This window comes from Xyrauchen texanus, chromosome 14, assembly GCF_025860055.1.
Source record: "Xyrauchen texanus isolate HMW12.3.18 chromosome 14, RBS_HiC_50CHRs, whole genome shotgun sequence".
Lineage (NCBI taxonomy): Eukaryota > Metazoa > Chordata > Actinopteri > Cypriniformes > Catostomidae > Xyrauchen > Xyrauchen texanus.
In genome coordinates, this window is record NC_068289.1 from 8,589,381 (window position 1) to 8,605,253 (window position 15,873).

The 15,873-nt window shown below is 38.7% G+C and overlaps 1 protein-coding gene across 2 annotated transcripts; it reads right to left on the reverse strand.

Moving 5' to 3' along the window:
* Nucleotides 1-2,523: 2,523 nt before the first annotated feature.
* On the reverse strand, nt 2,524-14,588 carry zgc:162707 (UPF0524 protein C3orf70 homolog B). 2 transcript variants are annotated; one of them, XM_052143070.1, is made up of 4 exons: nt 14,308-14,588; nt 14,003-14,072; nt 13,478-13,674; nt 2,524-3,252 (listed from the first exon to the last, which is right to left on the reverse strand). In XM_052143070.1, exons 3-4 carry the CDS (start codon nt 13,659-13,661, stop codon nt 2,648-2,650), a joined length of 789 nt encoding a protein of 262 aa, XP_051999030.1. In that variant the 5' UTR covers nt 13,662-13,674; nt 14,003-14,072; nt 14,308-14,588; the 3' UTR covers nt 2,524-2,647. The 2 variants fall into 2 exon arrangements, with proteins under 2 accessions (XP_051999030.1, XP_051999029.1); XM_052143069.1 differs by having other exon boundaries at nt 14,003-14,588.
* Between the last annotated feature and the right edge of the window lie 1,285 nt (nt 14,589-15,873).

Consider the following 15,873-nt stretch of genomic DNA (forward strand, 5'->3'; position numbering starts at 1 on the left):
GCAATCTTTGAAATTTCTACAGACATTGCTTATCCCGTGTGGATTGACAGTAAACATTACGGACATCTGCAGTAACAATTACTTTACATACATTTGTCCGTAAAACTAATCCTGTCTGAATAGGGCTATAGTTTGTGAAACTTGGCTTAGGTCCATGGGTGTCACTTCTTAACATAATATATATAAACATAATTGTTTTTCATAGTCATTGCGCAGTCCTGAGCAACCTCAAATGTAGAATCATTTGAGGTATAGCCTACTAAATGGGTCCAATGCATCATACTCAAAACCAGCTGAAACACTATAAACATCTTGTATATTGGTCTACACTACATGTTGTCAATTAATGGACCTCTACTTAGCCAGCTGTGCATACACCTGTCACCAGTATGCAACTCTTCTATCTCTACATTCTCTCCTCTGACTGACACTGAGGTCTCTAAACTCCTCCTCTCCAAACACCCCACCACCTGTTCCCTTGACCCCATTCCTTCTCACCTTATCCAGGCCATCTCTCCAGCCATCCTACCTGCACTCACACACATAATTAACATGTCTCTACTTACCGGCACTTTTCCCATATTTAAGCAGCTTCGAGTAACCCCACTGCTGAAGAAACCTGCACTTGACCCCACACAAATAGAACACTACAGACAGTCTCTCTCTTCCCATTCATGGCAAAAACACTTGAAAGTGCATTTTTCAATCAAATCTCTGCCTATCTCTCATAGAACAAACTGCTGGATGACAATCAGTCATGCTTCAAAAGTGGACACTCCACTGAGACTGCCCTGCTGTCTGTCACTGAGTCTCTGAGATGGGCGAAAGCTGAATCCAGATCATCCGTCCTGATTCTGCTGGACCTTTCTGCAACCTTTGACACAGTCAACCATCAGATTCTACTCTCCAACCTCTCCTCGCTGGGTATTACAGGAACTGTGCTTGACTGGTTTAACTTCTATCTCTCGGGTAGGTCCTTCAAGGTAGCCTGGAGAGGTGAGGTATCCAAGCCACATCAACCTACATTCTAGGGTACTTCAGGGATCAGTGCTTGGGCCACTTCCCTTCTCTATATACACAACATCACTGGGACCATCATTCAGGCACATACTTTCTCATACCACTGCTACGCCGATGACACACAACTCTACTTGTCTTTCCAGCCCAACGACACCACCGTGACTGCTCGATCTCTGCCTGCCTGGCAGACATCTCGGCCTGGATGAAGGAACACCACTTGCAACTCAATCCAGTCAAAACCGAACTCCTGGTCTTTCCAGCCAACCCTGATGTTGAACACAACATCACCATGCAGCTGGGTTCGACTCCAGTAACGCCTTCAAAAATGGTCAGAAATCTAGGGATAACAATTGATAACAAACTAAATATCATGGACCACATCTCAATGACTGCAAGATCATGTAGATTTACACTCTACAACATCAGGAAGATAAGACCCTTCCTATCTGAACATGCCATACAACTGCTTGTTACGTCACTTGTCATAACTAGACTGGACTACTGTAAAGCTCTCATTGCAGGCCTCTCTGCATGTGGAATTAGACCTCTGCAAATGATCCAGAATGCAGCATGTCTGGTATTTAATGAACCAAAGAGAGCACATGTTACACCACTCCTTGTCTCTCCCCACTGGCAACCAGTTGATGCATGTATCAATTTCAAGGCTCTGATGCTGGCATACAGAACAGTCACTGGGTCTGCTCCAACATACCTAAAATCATTTCTGCAGAGCTACACACCCACTAAAAGCCTGCGGTTGGCTAAGGAACGTCGCCTTGTTGTACCAACATAAAGAGGCACCACTCTCTGTTTTCAAAAAACTACTTAAAATGCACCTTTTCCAAGAGCACTTAACTAGTCACTAACAAAAAAAAATATATATATATATATATATATATGTATATATATATATATATATATATATATATATATATATATATATGCACTTATATTGTATATGTTTTGAATACTATTCTGATGCTAATGAAACTTTGTAATATGGCACTTTTGTAACACTGTCTCCTTAAGATGATTCGCTTATGTTTTCCTCTTTTGTAAGTCGCTTTGGATAAAAGCATCTGCCAAATGAACAAATGTAAATATACACCTACAGTGCAGAACATATCCCCGACTGAGCAATAAGGCACATCAGGGTCACTGCGTTATTCGATTTATAACAATAATGTATTTTTTTTTAATAATTCAACTTAGCACATTCCATGTTTCTCAGGCGATCAAGAGTCTGTGATTTTTGTGCACGTGGGTTGAGTTGGTAAAAATTTTATCATTAAAAACATTTTGTGAAACTATTGCTAAATCAAGATTTCTGTGAGAAAACATTTGTACTGGCTTTTCATGCAAATATGAATGTACACACAATTAGTGAATGAAACCATTAATATTTGAGGTGTAAAAATGTTTACATTTTAGCAGAGCAAGTGTAGTAAAGACTGCAGTAACATGTAAAGACAAAAGACAACTACAAAGTGTAGCACTGTCTTTATAGGTGTAGCATTTTCTAGCTTACATACTGCATTTCATTAACCACAATGACAGCAAGAGCGGGAGAGATGTGAAAAGAACAGAGAGAACAAGTATTCTAAGAACGTTTTGAATGTGAATTGTGTCACACAGTAGTTTCAATATTTTCAATAATTTCCACAATGGATTTGGAAGGGGACAGTAGGGTGCATTCGTCCTGGTCCCACAGACTTTCTGGAGAGGAGTTCCCATCCATGCTAAGTTCATCCTCTTCCTCAGACTCTTCTTCACAGGACTCCATGTAGTGTCCTCCCAGAGCATTGATCCCGGAGTCCTCTGAGCTGGAGGGCGAAGAGCAGTGGCCCATTTTAGGTCCTTTAACAGTATCCACAGGTTTAGGTCCTTTAACAGCATCAACAGTCTGCTTATCTTTAAGATGCTCCTCTTGTGGAATCGGATAGGCTGGAGGTGGAGTGGGAGGGCCATCCATGTGAACTGGGGGTCGCTGAACATAGCACATCTTGCCATTGATGCGTTTGACAATGTAGTCATCAATAAACAGTTCCGAAATGTTGCAGTATTTGGGGGACTCGGGGTATGGTGGAGGCAGGAAACAGGGTGAGATACGGAGGAAGCGTTCTGTCAGGGAGATGGACAGATCGATGGTGTCGGTGCAGTCAGATGGAGCGGCTGGCACAGGTGTGCTGGGCAGCTGACCAACATTGGTCATGGGCTGGTACACATATTTACCTGTACAGACAGAAAAATGAAAATGAAAAATACACATACCAATTATTTATTCACCTTCATGTCATTCCAAACTCATATGAATTTCTCCCTTCTGTGGAACACAAAAGAATCATTTTTGAAAAATATCCTGGCCAAATTTTCATATAATGAAAGTGATGACGTGATGAAATTTTGTATTCCATACAACTTTTGAGTTAATTTTTTCTATACTTTTATGATGCAATTTTTTGTATTTTGGAATGGCAGAAGGGTAAGTAAAGTATCTGTGGTGACAGAGTTTCAATTTGTGGGTAAAATATCCCTTTAAATGTAACTGAGGCATCTAGAAAAAGATAAATATGCATCGCAGTCAAGCCAAGGGGCTTATAAAATATGCAGGTTTAAAATAAAATAAAATGATTTAGACTGCTTCAAAAGTTACTGGATGCTTAATTATGTTCAGCGTGCTTGCAGTGTACTGCCGTATTAATGTTATCCTCTGGCCAGAACTAAATGATCTTTTTCAAAATATCTCTTTTGTTTTCATTAAAGTACATACATCAGTATCTCACACAGAAAAAGATCATTCAAAAAAATTTGACCTTGCCAATGAAAGCTACTGGCACACATTACCATGTTTGGATTTGCTGTCAGAAAAGAGAGATAGGCTATGTCAAAAATCGAATACATTCAAACATATTTCATTACATGGTACATAAGAGTATAGCCACCCAAAACCTGAGCACATATGTACTGTATAGCCACAAAGATCAAAAATGAATTATTTGAATAGAAGGTTATGCTGTAATCCACTGGGATGGTACAGTGCAGTAATACTATTTTCAGGGAAAGAATTAAAGAGGGCTTATTCTACATGTTTTATTTTTCCCCACTAATCACTTCTAATGTTAGTCAAGGTTCTTGCACCAAAAACAATTGTAATTTAGTTTTGTACTAACTTTTTCCACCCTCTCTCTGAAACAGGCTTTTTTTATTATTATTTCTGTTCCTTTAGACTTCTATATGTACACTCACTGAGCACTTTATTAGGAACACTATGGTCCTAATAAAGTGCACGATGTGGTCTTCTGCTGCCTTCTGAGATGCTATTCTGCTCACTATAATTGTACAGCCTTTCTGTCAGCTCGAACCAGTCTGCCCATTCTTTGTTGACCTCTCTCATCAACAAGACTTTTCCATCAACAGAACTAATGCTCATGGGATATTTTTTTGTTTTTGGCACCATTCTGCATAAACTCTAGAGACTGTTGTGTGTGAAAATCCCAGGAGATCAGCAGTTACAGAACTACTCAAACCAGCCTGTCTGGCACCAACAATCATGCCACAGTCAAAATCACTGAGATCATATTTTTCCCCATTCTGATGGTTGATGTGAACATTAACTGAAGCTCCTCACCTGTATCTGTTTGATTTAATCCAGTTTTCCATGATATATATTAAGCATGAGTTTTTGAAATTAGAACTGGATGACAATTTGGAAGTATTCTTAAATAAGTTTGATAAAGGTGGATCTTTGTTGTGCATTATTTGTGTTGTGCATAAGGATTGTGTCCTCCCGGCCACGACGCTGAACCGAGCCACTGTTATGGCCAAACCTCATTCTCGGCTTCTCAGGGCAAAAGCCTGAGTGGACAGATGCATATTTCCCTCCCTTTATACCCGTATGTCCGGGGGAGGGACATGCAAATTCTGTCTGCTAATTTCTCATTGGACTTTTCTCAAGTTCAGAGATGCGCGAGGCTCTCAAGAGAGACTCCTAGTGTCACTTCTTCGACACAACATCTCATTCCCTCCATCAGGGAATGGAGGTTACAATAGTAACCTTGATGGTCTCCAGTCTCTCTGTCTAAGAGATTTTCTCACACACTCACTTGCAGTGTTTCTCTTTCTCAAAAAGCATCCACTGAATTATACAGGAGCTAGCTCTACAGAGATAAAATATGAAAGGTACTCCCATCCCATTTGCCTCCCCAGTACAGATTTATACAAAATATTTAAGAATGCATATAGAGCAACTGTCAATTATCTCAAGTTTGATGCTGAAATCATGACCATTTCCTCTTTTTGTTCATTGGAATCTCTTGCTCTGAGCAAAATAGGAGGCTGCTGAAACACCCCAGTGAACCTTCAGCATGAAAGAAAAGCATGCATAATTTCACATATTAAGCATAATCATCTTCATGCCTAAGCACAAATTGTGCTTTCTGTGAGTACAATCAACCATGGCAGCTCAGGCTTTGAAGCCATGAACGAAATATCAGATCGTATTGCTTCTTTGTTAACCTGTAGGGATATAGGATAAAATATAGCTGCTGCAGTGATTGTTTTCTAATTTATGTGTAAGAAAGACATACATAAATAACAAAAAATAACTGAACACATGCAGGGGGTACATAATATACATATCTTGCAGAGAACAGGAAAGGCAACAGAAGAAATATGAAAGCAAAACAAACCCATTTCATTCTGGTGAGATTCAAAACATGTCCTGTGAAGAGTACAAATTAATCAAATTGCACAGGTGACGATTGTCTCAACAGAGTAAAACAATTATTTCATTGCTTTCCAATGAGCAATGAGCAATCAACAATAGATGTTCGGTTTAGCATTCATTTACAGACTTCTGTCGGTTCTTTGTTTTATAAATCTGTCGGACAAAGGGCTGGATCTCCAAGCCTTAACAGAGCTCTCTGAGGAAATCAATGTTTGACAGCTGGAGCTGCAGGCACAGGGCCAGAAACAGGAGGCTTCCTTCTCTACGTTTCACACATGGCCACATAACATTACTAAGCAGCACGTGTGCGCCTGGAGCGCAGAAGACACTCTCACATTCTCTGCTCTCTCCACAGCCCTGGATTTGCTCAGAGTGGGACTGGATACTGTCAAACTCAGCAAAGCAATCTGTATGCTTCATATCTGAATGTGCAGAGCTGTGCAAAAGCAATATTAATAAATCATCACAATGTGCAAGATAACACAGTGGTTTCACATCGGGATTCTCATAGCACCTTTAGAAGATTTAAGACAACACAGTAAAGACTGTATTTTTCTAGAATTGAAATAGAAACAAATTAGATTTTTAGAAATTTAGAATAGTTTAGCATTTTTTAAACTTTAGGGTTTCAAAGGGGGATTGTTTGATCTCAGACTAATTTTTGTGAAAAATTAAAATTATGGTTAAAGTACTAAATTTTAAAAATGCAATACTCAATTCTAAACAATATAAACAGAGGGCCCTTTTCTCATTTTCCACCAAGGGGTCCCTAGTTTGACAGAGGTTGAAGACCCCTGCTTTCACATTTCAAATTAGTTTGTATTGACAGGTTAAGCACAAGATCAGGGCCCATCTGCGACCCCATCACTACATTCATAGCCTGAACAAAGAAATCTCATCAACGTAAAAGATAAAGACAATGGACAAAGACATGGAGTTTGTCCATGAGAAATGGGATCCATACAATCATACATCTCCATTGAAGGGAAAGATCTGCCAGAAAATTACGAGTATTCCACCTGATACTGAGACACACATGGGACGAACTTATGACAAAATAAGGATTAATCATATAAAATAGCTTTCATCATTTGTGCTTGCTTAGAATAGTCTTAGTTTCCAATCACAGTTATGCAACAAAGCTCCATAAATTCACTATAATACATTATTTATTAGAACAAGCATACTAAACAATACATATCAGGGTGAGCATGCTTTGTTGTAATTTTATGGTACATTTTGTGCTTCTCACAATGCTGCACCAGTCAACAGTTATCGCAGGCTAATTGTTCTGGCTGATAAACCATTAGCACGCATTGACATAATAAGACATTGACATAAGCTCTGTCTCTGCTCAATAATGGAAGGTTATAGCTGTCATCACTGTGCATACTGACTGATTAAAAACATACACATACGTATATCTCAAACATAGCTCTGTGTCTCCCAGCATCCTTTATGAATCTTCAATGAATAAGCAATCAAAAACTGCTGGGAGCTTTATAAAATAATAAGCATACATATTACATTGTTTATCTTATAAAACCATAAAACCACACTGTCACAATGTAGTTGAACAATGAATGCTGCATTAAAGGGATAGTTCACTTAAAAAGGAAAATTCTCTCATCATTTACTTACCTCTCGCCATCCCAGATGTGTATGACTTGCTTTTTTTCTGCTGAACACAAACAAAGAGTTTAAGAAGAATATCTCAGCTCTCTTGGTCCTTTCAATGCAAGTGAGTGGAGGCCAGAACTTTGAAGGTCCAAAAAGCATATAAAAACAGCATAAAAGGAATCCATAAGACTCCAGTGGTTTAATCCGTGTATTCAGAATTTATATGATGGGGTGGGTGAAAAACATATAAATATTTAAGTCCTTTTTACTATAAATCTCCACTTTCACTTTCACATTAATCTTCTTTTGTTTTTGGTGATTTGCATTCTTTGTGTATATCATCACCTACTTTTTTTATTTTCCCGCTTGTCTACATCTCACGTCTCGACTGCGTGCATTCGTTTTCTCCAATGTGTTTTACAAGGATTATTGCATCAATCTCAAACATCTACTGATCAGGAACAACATAGATCTCAAACCCTCACCACTCAAGAACAACCATAACAACATCAACAAATAATTGCGGTAAGTTATGGCATCCGCTCATGTTATTTCATCCTGCATTACATGACATGTTTACTATATTTTCTTCCGTCAGCAGTGAGGAATTCACATGTGATAAATGTAAGGAATTAGTCAGGCTGACGGAGAAGGTTATTGAGTTAGAGACATGCACCGAGACACCACTCTCCCATTCCTGTTAGGGTTTCCAATCGATTCTCCCCACTCAGTGATGCACCCACTGAGAATCATGTTGAAAGAGCCTTAATAATTGGTGTTTCTATTGTAAGGAATGTGGAAATAGAGACTCCAGCCACCAATGTTAAATTCATTTCTGGCACTCAAGCATCAAACATCAAATCAAATTTCCAAGTGCTGGCTAATGCTAAACATAGATTTTCTCAAATTGATTTTCATGTCAGCACTAACGATGTCTGGCTTCGCCAGTCAGAGATCACTAAAGATAATGTTAGAGAGGTGTGTGAACGATGTCAGACACTGTAATATGCTCTGGCCCCCTCCCTGCTCATCGTGGTGATGAGATTTATGATGGATTAGTGTCACTGAATGGCTGGATGTCTGAGTGGTGTCTGGAGAATAGCACAGGATGTATAAACAATTGGAAGAGTTTTTGGGGTGGACCTGACCTGCTGAAGAGAGATGGACTCCATCACTCCAGGGAAGGTGCTGCTCTCCTCTCTAGTAATTTGGCTCATAGTCTTAATAGTGATAGATAATAGTGACCAAATTGGCCTGGTTGCTAGGGAGGGTAGAGTCACATGGGGTAACGTCCTCGTGGTCGCTATAATGTGGTTCGCTCTCGGTGGGGCAGGTGGTGAGTTGTGCGTGGATGCCACGGTGGGTGGCGTTAAGCCTCCACATGCACTATATCTTCGTGGTAACACGCTTAAGCCACGTGATAAGATGCACGGGTTGACGTCTCAGACGAGGAGGCAGCTCAGATTGGTTCTCCACCACCCGGGTTGAGGCGGGTCACTACGCCACCACGAGGACTTAAAGCACATTGGGAATTGGGTATTCCAAATAACTTGACTTGATCTTATCATCTGACTGCATTTCTCTACATGTGCTTTTAGGTCTTAATGCTGCCTTCGACACGATAGATTACAACATTCTCTTGAATAGGCTGGAGAATTGATGGCATTAGTGGACTTGCATTAGCATGGTTTAGGTCTTATTTATCATGTCTAAACGAGGAATTGTTAAATCAAACAAAATTTAAGTATGGAGTGCCACAGGGCAGTTTTATGGCCTCTACTTTTCTCCTTATACATGCTTCCCCTGGAAGATATTATCAAAAATCATGGAATAAGTTTTCACTTTTATGCCAACGATACCCAACTTTATATTTCTTCTAAACCCAACATAAATTCACAATTCTCCAAATTAGCAGAGTGTTTCAATGAAATCAAAGAAAGGATGGCCAGAAATGTCCTTCAACTCAAGTCCGACAAAACAGAGGTACTAAATATTGGACCAAAAACCTCTAAAAATAAGCTGCTAAAATATAATTTGATATAGTTTGATAGATGTATTGTTAAGTTGTCTTCTACAGCAAATAACTTGTGTGTTATATTTGATACCAATATGTCCTCTGAAAATCACATTTCCAATGTTTGTAGAACAGCATTCTTCCATCTAAGAAATATTGCTAAGTTACGAGACATGCTCTCTGTTGCTGATGCTGAAAAAGGAATTCATACTTTGATGGCCTCAAGTTAGATTATTGTAATACATTACTAGGAGGATGTCCAGCAAGTTCAATAAATACACTTCAATTGGTTCAAAATGCAGCTGCCAGAGTACTGACCAGAATCATGAAATATGATCATATTAGCCCTGTTTTATCGTCGTCACATTGGCTACCTGTTAAATTTCGTATTCATTTTAAAATTCTGTTAACTACTGTACACACAAATCTTTGAATGGTCTAGCTCCACAGTACTTAAGTGACCTTCGGACATGCTATATTCCATCATGTTCATTACAATCACAAATTTCTGGCTTGTTAATAGTTCCAAGAATATCAAAATCCACAAAAGGAGGTAGATCCTTTTCCTATTTGGCTCCTAAATTATGGAATAATCTCCCTAACACTGTTCGTGATGCAGACACACTCACTAATCAATACTAAAGTCAGTACTGAAGACTCATCTATTTAGCCAGATATACACCTAATTTATCCATCAACTCACAATTATGCTGCTTTAGTTAGGTCTGCCGGAACAAGAAACATCTATCGTGATCTATGACTCGGTATAAAATTGAATGAAAACTACACTAATATTATTTTATTTAAATCAATTTTCATATACTGGATACACGGCCAGATCCAGCTCCATTCCTACTTGGTGTTGGACTCCACTGCTATGTGTCTCTGAGTGATGATGACTAAATGCAGCCGGTGCTCACCTGACATATCGTCAGTCTTTTACGATAGGCTTCGAGAGTATGAACTGATGCCAACTCCAACTGAAAGTCATCAGATACTTCATATGCCACTGCCTGAACCTTGGATTTAGGATGGACCCCAGTGAACCTCACCAAAATGACCTGCTGGTTGAACTGCAATCGACCTCATTGATCTCGGCCTGAATCACCTTTGTCTATTAATGGACTACACTCTTGAAATGGAATACATAGACTGTCATTTAATTGCCAACAAAAGCCTTCATCAGCCAACTAACAAAGGACAATGCATCTATGTGAACTTCTGCAGTTAATCCTAGATTTCCAAACTTCAAAGACATTAGTCATTTTAAGCACTGGACCTTAAAACTAACTTAGTTTACTAATCTTAAAACCATGACCTGCACTGCACATAAATAACTAATATTGGCATTACATTCATGCTGGTTAGCCAGAGGGGAACTGGCTCCCACAGTGAGCCTGGTTTCTCCCAAGGTTATTTTTCTCCATTATCCAACATCTTATGGAGTTTCTGTTCCTTGTCACAGTCGCCTACAGCTTGCTCTCAGGGGTTCTAACTACAGTTGTTATTTAATTATTAAATTTTAATACACAATTTTCAATCATATTTAATCAAACTATACAATGCTCACTCTAAGACTTTAAAGAAGCTATGCTGATAAACTGAAAAACAAGTTTTCAGTTAACAACTCTGCATCAGTGTGGAGATGTCTGACAGACATTATTACTAACTACAAGACACCACCCTCCAACACTATAGGGAACCAACAACTGGCTGACGACCTAAATGTGTTTTACTGTAGATTTGAAAGGCCCAGTCTCACACCCCACACACGCTCTGACCTTCACTTCACACAAACCTCAACACCTCCTGCAACCCCCCTCCTCCTCCCACCTGCTACTCAATCTGGACTTAAGATTTGTGAAGAGGGGGTGTGCCATGTCTTCTGGAAACAAAAGACAAGGAAAGCACAGGGCTCAGATGGTGTTTCACCCACTTGTCAAACATCCTGTGCTGACCAGCTGGCCCCCATCTTCAAACAGATCTTCAACAGATCACTGGAATGTAAAGTTCCCTGCTGCTTCAAACGCTACATAATCATCCCCATCCCAAAGAAAAACAAGATCAAAGGACTTAATGGCTACAGACCAGTCACTCTGACGTCTGTGGTCATGAAGTCATTTGAGAGACTGGTGTTGGCCCACCTGAAGGACATAACTAAACCCTTTCTAGATCCCCTTCAATTTACTTATCGAGCTAAAAGGTCTGTGGATGATGCAGTCAACATGGGAATGCATCATATCCTGCAACATCTGGACAGACCAGGGGCATATGCGACGATCCTTTTTGTGGACTTCAGTTCGGCTTTCAACACCATCATCCCAGCTATTCTCCAGACTAAATTACATCAAATCTCTGTTCCCACATCTATCTGACAGTGGATCACAGCTTTCTGATGGACAGGCACTAATAGTTTTTTATCTTGTTGTTGTATTATTTGTACACGGGAAGCTTCTGTCACCAAGACAAATTCCTTGAATGTGTAAGCATACTTGGCAATGAAGCTCATTCTGATTCTGATTATAAATGTTACAGTTTTGTTAATGCATGATTTTCTGTAAAGCTGCTTTGAAACAATGTGTGTTGTGAAAGGCGCTATACAAACAAAAATGACTTGACTTGGTCAGGCAGGAGAATTTATAGTGAAAACTGACTTAAATATTGATCTGTTTCTCACCCACACCCATCATATCGCTTCAGAAGATATTGATTTAACCACTGGAGTCATGTTGATTACTATTATTCCACCTTTATGTGCTTTTTGGACTTTAAAAATGCTCTGGCCATCATTCACTTTGCATTGTATGGACCTACAGAGCTGAGATTTTCTTCTAAAAATCTTTGTTTGTGTTCAGCAGAAGTCAGTCAGTCATGCATGCACATCTGGAATGGCATGAGGGTGAGAAAATGATGAGAGAATAATTATTTTTGGATGAACTATTCCTTTAATCATACACCAGAAGGCTTAACTGCATTTGTGTCAACATTACATTATGCAATATATCAGTAAAATGATCACAAACACGCGCTTATGCTTAAATAAATAAATTGTGTAGTACTGTTGTGCTGTACTGCTGTGTTATTGTAATCACAATCTATAAGACTGCCTCCCTGGTCAGAGTTAGAAAACAAGCTACATCAGAACAGGGATACAAAATGTAGAGGAAATCAAAAAGCTTTCCATTTGTGGAAACTATCTTTTATGATCTGGTGACTGAGCTTAAAGTTTTGTTCCCTTGACAAAAGTGTTCTGCAAGGCCAGTAAATGTGGTTTGATCTGTTCACACAGTTCGCAAATTTAAATGCTTTAGTACTGTCATTTAACTCTCTTATGTATAATGAAACTGAGCTTTTACAATCACTGGAGACCTGCCGAAATAGAGGAAACATCCTGCTAAAAGAACAGAGCAGACAGTTCCTTAGCATATGATGAGAAGTGGTGGATTTAAAAGACTATATAGAGGTGAAGTTCAGTTCGGTTAATGTCTACTTTGAAAAAATCATCTGTAAAGGTTAACCATGTGGTAATACAAGGGCAATGTCAGACTGAAGAGTGCTGGTGAGATATTTCTGGGGAGATATTAATGGCTTATTCACCCATATTGCTTACTAATAAATTCTCTAGCTCATGGTCAGGTACAACTGATGACACATAATGCTGAGACCATGCAGAGAAAGCATCCATCCATGGAATGTGAGACAACAGTTTCTGATGACAACACAGATCCATAAACGTTCACAAAACCACTGTGACAATAATATTGGAAACAAAGGCAGTGTGAACAGGCACACAAAGCTTAGTTCAGATCAAAAATGTATCTTATTTGAAGCCCTAAATTCTATAACAAAAAAGAATTAACCTAGTTTTCCTAAAAGGTCACTGACAGAAAAGTATATCTTTCTGCTGATCAAACATTGACCTTTAATGATTCAACTGCACCTCTGTCCTTTTGTATATTGCAATTGAATAATATGTTTTTTAATCCATAAAACTCAACATTTAAGAGTATTCTGCACATTTGTTGTATAAGCTATTAAAAGAGAAGATGAGAAGAGTAGCAATTTCATTTTTTTTCCATTGCCACAAGCCAACTTACAGTGACACCAGCCCAAATGGCAGCACCAGTGCAGTTTAAAGCACTTTCCATGGCTGTGTGTAGCGCAGATGGACAGTCCATCACAGGGGAGAAAGTCTGGTCTGCCTGCGCAGCTTTTGGCCAGAGCTTGAGCTTCATCTAACTTATCACTCTTCAGAGCCTTCTGCGCCCCTGTGTAAGCCATGATCACTCCCTCTCTGAAAGAAAATAGTTGCATGATAAAGATGGACTGTCATCCATTAGGTCAACTTTTTATTTAACAAAAATTACAGTGTATACTATGTATTTACATGGATACAACCAGGTCACACCTTATAGTACAGAATACATATTACATTTTAACTATTACCAAGTGCTTTGTAATATATGTTTTTGTAATATTTTGGCTGCCTATAGTTATCACTCTAGTATTGATTATATTTGTGTACCAAGGACACAGTAAAGTAAAATGTAACAGAATTAAAGGTAATTATGGACAGAGTGTTATTCCAAAATAAATAGAACTACCAGGTTGGTTTTGCTTACCTTATTCAAGGTTTGAGCACTCACAGTTGTTCATGCCATACCATGACACAACATCTGCATTCAACTTTACCTAAACAAAGAGTCCTTTTGTCGCGTTAAATGTAAAGAATGTCAGTTTTCCATTGAAAGTAACAAATAACTTCCGATGTGGATAATCCTTAGGTACCCATACATTTCCAAAATACAAATTAGTTTAAAAATATATGGATCATTCGGAGAGAAAAAAAATATGCATGTAAAGGTCCCGGTCAATTCGCTGTTTCTATATATATAATTATAATACAATACAAAGCAAGGTAGCTTACATTTTAAGTAAAACATCAGCAGCCCAGTAAAGCGTCCGCTTGTCGTGCTGCATCCCGCAGAGGTTGTTGCGGGGCTGAGAGCTGCTCGCAGACTGCCAGGAACACTGCTCGACTCACAAATTTCACAGTACACATCTCATGTGACAACACGCATCCAGTAGAGGGCGGCATCTCTGAGAACAGCATTTATTTCTTTCAGGTTTTGCATTTATTTACATAAACGTTTTGTGCTAACACAGATTAGCCACAACATTAAAACCACCTGTCTAATATTATGTAGGTCCCCCTCATACCACCAAAGCAGCGCCAACCCGCATCTTAGAATAGCATTCCGACACACTATTTTTCTCACAATTGTACAAAGCGGTTATTACAAATCTCTAGACTACTCCAAATGTTGCAAAAACAAAAAACATTCAGTGAGCAGCAGTTCTGTGGACGGAAATGCCCTGTTGATGAGAGAGGTCAACAGAGAATGGCCAGACTGGTTCCAACTGACAAAGTCTACGGTAACTCAGATAACCGCTCTGTACAATTGTGGTGAGAAGAATAGTGTGTCAGAATGTAATTCTGAGATGCGGGTTGGCACTGTTTTGGCAGCACGGGGGGCCTAGACAATATTAGAAAGGTGGGTTTAATGTTGTGGCTGATCGCTGCATGTGTGCATAATGAATGTTTTTTTTTAAATAGCATTATTTCAAACATTATATTATTATATTACTATTTTACCATTATTTTTTCATTAATTTATAAATCTTATTATTCTGCAAAATGTAAGATTGTAGGATTGTATTACTATTAGTATTTCAATTGTATTAATATAAAAGCATGTTTCCATTATTCCTTTGTCCATTAATATGGAAATCACTAAACATACTGATAGCCTATTATTCTATTAAATTATACATATTAGCCCCACCCCACACCTCTAAACATTTGGCTTCATTCATACACGAGCACTCAAGGGTCATTTTTTAAATGTTAATATATATTCTTCTGTCAGTTTAATGTACAGAGTCAATTATAAGTAAGATATTTATAGGTTGATTTCCTGAAGAGTGTAAACACTTTCAAAACATAACTCTCAAAAACTAATATCCACTGTAATAAACAAAAATGAATAGCTGAATCTTGATAAACAATTAGCTTCAAAACATCAGTTTTCACACTGATGAGGTTATAACTGGCTCTAGGAGTGTTTCTCCATGTCGTTGAGGAATTGCTGACCTGAGTACAACATGAGGAATTCTTTGGATACTATAAGAAATTATAGTGTAAATGGTCCAAAAGAATAGTTTGGTCTTCATGGCTTGATTTCCTTTCCTTCCTTGGACACAGTTCAAAGGGATGAAAACAGAGGTTTAGTTGCATTTAATTGAACAGCCTCAAACATATTTGTGTTGCAGCATAGAAGCAACATCAATTAACTGAGGCCTTGCAGCAAAGAACAAATCACATCATGCACACTATACCTCAGACAAAAGCTATTCCACCTAGTCAAAACCTAATTCCGCAAACCGAATGTATATAAATAAAGTCATTAAACTAAATACACTAATAGTTAGT